Source organism: Stegodyphus dumicola, chromosome 12 (assembly GCF_044657685.1).
Source record: "Stegodyphus dumicola isolate Sdum_Otavi_A_Nest chromosome 12, ASM4465768v1".
NCBI lineage: Eukaryota > Metazoa > Arthropoda > Arachnida > Araneae > Eresidae > Stegodyphus > Stegodyphus dumicola.
The window spans coordinates 39,263,023-39,270,869 of NC_140779.1; the positions used below are offsets into that span (position 1 = coordinate 39,263,023).

Sequence of the window (7,847 nt, forward strand, 5' to 3'; positions counted from 1 at the left end):
CATATGATACCATTTTAAATGGCATTTATTATGGTAATATGTTGTCGCAACTTCAACAAGCCATAATGGCCTTCTCGTTCGTTTGAAGTAATTACTGATAAGTGTAAACTACGGTTGAATTCGCTGAATTCAGGCCTCGATCTGTAGACTATTTCTGAGGAATCAAGGAGTACCAAGACGTGAATAATAATTGCTTATGCCATGAACTTTTTATCCTTTTAAGAATATATTGTAACTAATAATAATAACAATAATAACAGCTACCAGTTAAAAAGAATACTGTAGAACGTTATAAGCAAAAATTCTGTAATTTGGTTTGGTATATTTTGAAGTTTCCTGGACTATTTAAAAGTCATTCATATTTTTCGATTATTCTTGCTCAAACTATTTTATCAACGATGATAATCGAGGATCAGATGCAGAAATGGATGTGATGTTATAATACAGATAAGAAATATCCTCCAAGAAAAGAAAAGAAATGCATTAAAATCTAACGGTCGTAGAAAACAAAATAAATGATTATTCAAAATAGGGCTGTGATTTACACATCATCAGAATGTTATAAATTAAAGAGAAGTTACCTTTAGGCATTCAAAGAAGCACTTTTAAAATAGAAATAAGCAGTGAGTCAAATATAATGAATAAAATAGAAAACAATAGTACAACATTTTAGTAATAAAAATTTTGAATTCTATGTAAATCAGAAAAATTACAATAGCGCAGAAATATTATACCTCTTCCATTTAATTTGAAGATCCTTAAAATTTTTTGTATCGTAAATACATGATATATCCGTTAAGAAACATCTACTTTTAATCGTAATAATAATAAAAAATTTAATAATATTATTGACAATATTAATTAACAGTGTTAATATTATTAATATGACGTTGCTTTTTTATATTTAAATATTATAGATTTTTATAGGATTAGTCAACAGATATTTTTAGCATCGAAAAGCAGGAATAGAAATTCGAAATGCAAGCTAAAGAAACCGATTATTTTTGAATATGTATAAAATTAGCATTTAAAAGCAAATTTTATATAAATGTAATAAGAAAAAGAGAAGAAAGAGAAAATTGGAAATAAACGCAGAAATCCACAACATAGTAATCGATAATCCAAGTACGAAAAGAGCACAAACTGTAACGGATTTCAAGAAAAAAAGGGATAATATTAAAAAAAAAAAATACTAGTTGTGTTTTTATGCTTAATTTTCATTAAGACTTATTTTAGAAAAAGTGATTTCGCTTACGACCATGAACTAAAATAACTAAATAAATAAAAACCGAAAAAACAAATAAAATAACAACAAGTAAAATAATAAGTAACTACTAAAAAAGAATCATTACATTCTGATTTGCTTGGTTTAAGTTAAAATATATCTGATTTTTATAAGCAAAGTTTTTGTTTGATAATTAGAGCAATTACGTATCACATTACAAAGCTCGAATTATACTATTTAAGATTTTAATGATATTGATACATGGAATTTCTCATTTTATACTTAGAGAATTAATCCAGAATCTTACAAGAATTCTACACTTTTCTGGAAAAAATGATTGACAGCAACATGTGTATACTATTCAAATGATTTCCAAGCAAAACATGATATACTTAAATTAAATTAAGATTCGGAAGTGAGCGGCTGTTAATCCTCACAGATAATCGGCTGATTTCTTCTTTTGATGCGGTTTCGCACAAAAAAGTCTTCTTCCCCTTCATTGTACTTCCAAGATTTTTCTGTTGAAAAATAAGAAAGCATACTTGATATTAACAATAATTTAATGTCATGGACAGAATTCAAATGATTCTAGTTTCACAGTGGTGGCCAAAACTCTGGAAGTGTTCTGATAATTAAAAAATATTATGTGAGTGCAAGTTAAAAGTGTAATCCTATTCGAAGAGTGTTTACTGAAAAAGAAAACTGTTTTACAGGAATAAATTATCCCTCATAACTGAAGCTACAATTCAAACTGTTCGCTTGCAAGACCATAAATATCTTTCTTTAAATTTATTTGATTTGGGGATCTGCTACAGCTTTGTAGATTTTGCAGATGAATTGACCTATGGAAATTTGAGAAGGGTTTTGAAAATGTGATACAGTAGATTTTCTATAAGGAGGCTAACAGCTAGGGTGTTCAATCCAGACAGCGATGTAAGTCTTAATGAATTTTCATAGTACTGACAATTAAGTAAGAAGTCAAGACGAAGGAAGAGGGTACTGAAAAGTGTTAGCAGCAAAAAAGCTCGCGTTTTCACACGAGTGGATTACTTGAAGGCAGGTACTGGAAAGAGGTTGACGTAATGCAGTGTACTCTCCTAGAGTATTGCATTCAACTCTTTAAATCGAGGTCTGGCAACTGAGGTGGCTTTCCTTTCTGGCAAATAATTTTCTTTTTGAAGAAATGTTTGAATAATTGAGCTCTATGAGCCATAGTTTGTAAAAATGAGCTGACATTGAGGGCATACCGACAACAAAGAGTGTCTTCTTATAACATTGTATAATCTCAAGTTGATGACGCATTTCATATCATTTAATGGGTATCCGGACATAATCCCGACAGCCGAAATACCGACAAGCCAGAATCCCGACAGACGGAATCCCGACAGGGTCGAAATCCCGACAAGCCCAAATCCCGACAGGGTCAAAATCCCGATTGTCCAATATCCCGACAGGGTCAAAATACCGACACGGGCGAAATCTCAATAAGGCCTAATGACCCCTTAACATATTTCCACAGCTGCAACCAGTATATGTTTTGATGACTAGCAAATCTGAAGAAAATTACAAAAGATTATTCCAAGATTTAATTGATTTCGCTGAAGAAAATAATATTGAACTGAGAGAATCTAGAATCATTAGTGATCTAGAAAAGGCAGCTATAAATGCTCCGCGCACTCAAAATGCTGTCGAGGATTGGCACAGAAGATGGGAGACCTTAATTGGACGGCCCATGTTGGCGTTTATAACATCATAGAAGGATTTCAAAAAGAACAGGAGCATGTGGAATACCAAGTTGAATGCATTCTTCGCGGAGAACAACAACCAAAACGTAGGAAGGTAGATGATGACAGAGAAAGGAGAATTATGACTGTTGCGGACGATCGTGATAATCGACCTGTGATGGAATATCTTCGTGCTATCGCTCACAATGTGTCATTGTAAATATGTCGTTTGCATGTGTAAGTGATGTTTTCTTTTTCTTAATAAAAAGAATTTTATAAATCTTCATTTGAAATTTTAACGGTCATTTCAATTTGTTAAAAATTATTTAAGTAATGACATAATTTTTATGATTTTTTGATTTAAACTTTTAATTAATAATATGTAATAGTTAGTTAAAAATTGTATTTTATTAAGCTAAATTGAGTGTTTGTATTTAGATATTAACTTGTCGGGATTTTGGACAGTCGGGATTTCGACCCTGTCGGGATTCTGACCCTGTCGGGATTCTGGCTTGTCGGGATTTTGATCCTGTCGGGATTCTGGACATTCGGGATTCTGACCCTGTCGGGATTTTGGCTTGTCGGGATTTTGACCCTGTCGGGATTTCGGCTGTCGGGATTATGACCCAGACCCCATTTAATGCTTTAGCCGTATTCATAAGGGTCAGTTTTGTAAGGTTTGTCTCACTACATCTATCCTGCCTGCCTAAGTGACAGTATTACATGAGCATATGCTATGTATGAATATGACCATCATTGGACGCATGACGAAGTAAGAGTACGTTAGGAGAATCATATCAAAGTAGATAACGCTATGTTTCAAATGTTGTTCATTATCCCGCAACAGTATTGTACAAACGATGCTCAGTATAGTGACATCTCGTGTCATGACGAAAAAGGATGTTCTAACGATTGATCTGTATAGTGAAAGTGGACTCAATATACTCTCAAAATTTGAGAACTTTCTGCACCGGTAATTAGAATGGTATAATAGCTATAATGTGCTGTCATCATAAAGAAAGCTGATTGTATTTCTAAGTTATTAAATATGTATTCAAATGAAGATGAATTAGCCACTTATGCTCGCTTAAAAGCACAGTATCTTCTAATATTGTTGCAAAACATTTGTTGGCGATTTTGAAGAATTTGTTAACGAGTATGCCTAAGGAAATAGGCTGATTGGTTAACAGACGCAGACGAAGATATGAAAATATTACTTACGTTCTTTACTCTGGAAGGAAGTTTACAGAGCATCAGTTGCTTCACAACTTCTGGCACAATCATTCGCTTCCATCGAGCAAATGCTATCAGGAATTTCATATAATCGTAGATGTTAAGCACTATCTTAGTCCTAAAAAAGCATAAAACTTAATTATAACTCTGTGGTAATATTTACAATAGCATCTAAAGTTAGGATTACGTTTGAAAAATATTTCGTTTGAAAGTGAATATGTAATTCATTATTAACTAATAGGGTAAAAATTCTGGTCATTTGCATTTTTGTATATAAATTTATGTACAAAAATATTGAATTTAATAGTCTTGAATTATATTTAGAGTCTGTGCTATTGAAATTGGTTAACCATTTAAGACATTGCTGTAACTGTATTTACATATTTGTTTGCACACATATTTGTTTCAATCTAGATAAGGAAAGAAAATTAATACGAACCCTGCTACTGCTTGAAACAATTCACTTGCAACAGCCAGACTATGGGAATCCGAAGCCAACCCGGCTTTTCTCAGCCAGTAATTGCTGTTAGATTTCGTTATGACTGCTCCAGATCTAAGGTGTCCTCCAAGCAAAGAAAATGAACGAAACGCATTTTTAAAAAAAGAAGTTACGATTTTTCTTATATTAATTCGTTTTAAAGCTGTTCTTGATTTTTTCCTTCTGCAGGTTCTTATAATTAATTTCTTTCTTTGTAAGTTTGATGGGGAAAGTGGGTCACTAGTACTTCCAGCGTCATGTTTTCTACTTCTCATACCAAATTGATTCTGCTTGGATTTCCCGTGTGTTCGAATTTTGCAACATTCGTCATTTTTTAAATGCAAATCGCAGTAAGGAAAACCACTGCTGTATTTCCATTCTTCATTAGAAGCACAAGGCAAGACATTTGCATTACTCTTGCATTCAGTTTTGAGTAAATTATGTGTACCGCTAGATGGATGTATGGGTATTATATTCTGTGAAGCTAATTCTTCAGCCCTTAGCGTTTTGATAACTTTTCGTGGATTGATAAGCACGCAAATAGGATTTTTTCCGGTGTACGTCCTAGAGCTCTGCAACAACTTCTCGAAAATTGTGCACTGACTGATACAACTTTCATTTTCAATAACAGCTTGCATTGAATGAATTGCATACAACAATATTTCTGTACTTTTACCAGTATTTCCTTCAGCGTATTTCAAAAGAACTGGTTTGTCCATAGAAAACCAATCAGACTTGGAGAAATGAGCATGAGTATTATTTGGGTTCTTGAAGGAATTGATTTCAAATCGTGTAGGTTGAATTATATTGCTTTTGCATCGGCTGATAATTTTTTTTGGATTACGTGGGAATTTGTTTTCATCTTTCAATTGTTTGTCATTTGTTTCAGAATGTTTTTGAGTAGTAGTTCTTGTTTCTGTTCCATTCATGGAAGCAGGATTGCTGTGATTACAGACTATTTCGTTTTCTTGTTTGCTGATCAGTTTACTACTATTAATTCCTTTTATTGATTTCTTATTCAATTTAAAATATTTATTATTTAAGGTCTTTGACAAAATTGTAAGTTCATTTCCTGATCTTCTCTTACCTCCATTTAAATTCGTTTCTTTTTTCAATTCAGCCGTCTCACGTTTAATAGGTAAAGTAAGTTCGGAGTTTGTTCTTCCAATGCCTGAAATTAGGTCTTCATTCTTTTGAATTCTGATTGGTCCTTTCTCTCTTATAGTACTTAATCTTCTGACTTTTAGATTTTGGTCTTGATTACTTCTTGTGTATACACTCACGCTTTTGATGTGTTCTTCTTGGCTATTTTTTGTACGTTCTTCTTGATCTAATTCTAAGCCATATTCTCTTTGGCAGTTCTGCATATAACCGAGTTTACATAGTTGCATTAGATTTAAATTTTGCTCGTTACTCTTTGTACGCTCAAATTCTAAATTTTGAGAATAAGGCTTAATAAGGCTTTTAAGCATAATAGGCACTTCATAGATGTTTAAAAATTTACTTCTGGTAATTGATTCTGAAATGTCTTTGTCTAAAATTGCTCTTATATCGAAAGTGGAACCTCGTGAACAGAACCGTCGGTTTTGTTTCACATTAACTTTTGATGCTGCCATTTTTTTGCTTATATCGTATGTTTCCCATGCCAGTTTTATAGAAGGAAGAGAGAGGAGTGTAGAATCAGATTTCATTTTAGACATTCTTTGAAAAATTTGTTCTATAAACTCAGAAGGTAAAGTATTTATATAATTTAACATACTTAGGCATAATGAATTTTTGTTGTCATCAAAAGTATTAATATTTTGAAAAAATGCATCAAAAGACTTATTTCCATCTCTCCCCATATTAGTTAATGTCAAATAAGTCATTTGATTTATCCAGTTCCTAAATATATTCAATTCAAACGTACATTTGTAGAGTATAGAATGAGAGATCCTTTCTCTATTCAAGTAAGAGATGCACTGTGATGAAGAGTTAAAAGAAATAATGCAGTTTTTGGAAGATTCAGCTGCCTGATTTCGTTGATAAGAAATAGACTTTAAATTTGCCTCGAATTCTAATTCATTAAATTGCCTATCAACTATATCTGGTGCAACTTCTGAATTCGTGTGAAGTTCTAAAATATGTTCAGAAAGCAAATTTTGTGAATCAGGTTCCAATAGTGGATTGCTTTCTGAGCTATTATCATCATTCCATGCTGAGTTATTTTCTAAAATCACTGGTGAAATAGAGGCAGATATATTTGGTTCATTATTTTCCGAAAATGAATCTGGACATTTTTCTTTTTCGTCTGTCACTGCGTCAAAATCAGCAGGGTTTCTGATGGAACTTGTAGAAAGAGGCCAGTACTTTCTCATAGCTCTCGGTACGAGAGAGGGAATATGAGATAAATTCATGTCAGGATTTTCTTTTTCCAACATTGGATTTCCACATTTTTCACAATTCTTAGATCTCTCAATGTCAAATGACATATTTTCGCTTATTTATTAGCGAAACAGACTTTTATATTTTACATCTAAATATGTCTTGAAATTTAACGGTTCGGAACTGTTAATGTTTTCTTTTTATTCATTTGTATACCTGCACAGAAAAAATATCACTTAATTAAAATGACAGAAATGGAACAGTAATCACATTCAATATAAATAGAAGAGTAAAGAAAGAAAACCTTCTTCAGACCGATTTAAAACAAATATGAAATGGAAATCTATAATATGAAAGGAATTTGAAACGAGTTTATGCTATGAAAAAACAGGAATTTTAAAATACGAAATGAATTTATTTTAGGATAATTATTTATAGTCTTAAAACATGATATTTACAATTTACAGAACTTATTTAAAATGTTTGTTAAAAACTATTGTTTTTTAAAAATCTAAAATTATTTTCTTTACAGTAATATTAATAATAAAATTATATTATCTTGAGACGAAACACATCATAGTTTAAGGTAGCGATCGATCGAAAGACATAGCATTACCATATATATAATATATACGATTTTGTTTCTAAGTTGCATGATCATAGAAAAAATGAAATAATACTAAGCAGTAAAATTGCAAGAGCTTCCTTTTCGATCATTCTGCAATTCGTAAATTTCCCGCTAAATGATCATAATGATATTAGCACATGCAAAATAAAACTATAAAACATGCATATGAAAGTTTTTGTGTTTTACGAACTTACT

At 31.8% G+C, this 7,847-nt stretch overlaps 1 protein-coding gene across 1 annotated transcript; it reads right to left on the reverse strand.

The window, feature by feature from the left end:
- Positions 1-1,462: 1,462 nt before the first annotated feature.
- LOC118182771 (uncharacterized) lies at positions 1,463-7,228 on the reverse strand. The gene is made up of 3 exons (XM_035352156.2): positions 4,622-7,228; positions 4,171-4,300; positions 1,463-1,743 (listed from the first exon to the last, which is right to left on the reverse strand). Exons 1-3 carry the CDS (start codon positions 7,129-7,131, stop codon positions 1,618-1,620), a joined length of 2,766 nt encoding a protein of 921 aa, XP_035208047.2. The 5' UTR covers positions 7,132-7,228; the 3' UTR covers positions 1,463-1,617.
- Positions 7,229-7,847: the final 619 nt, after the last annotated feature.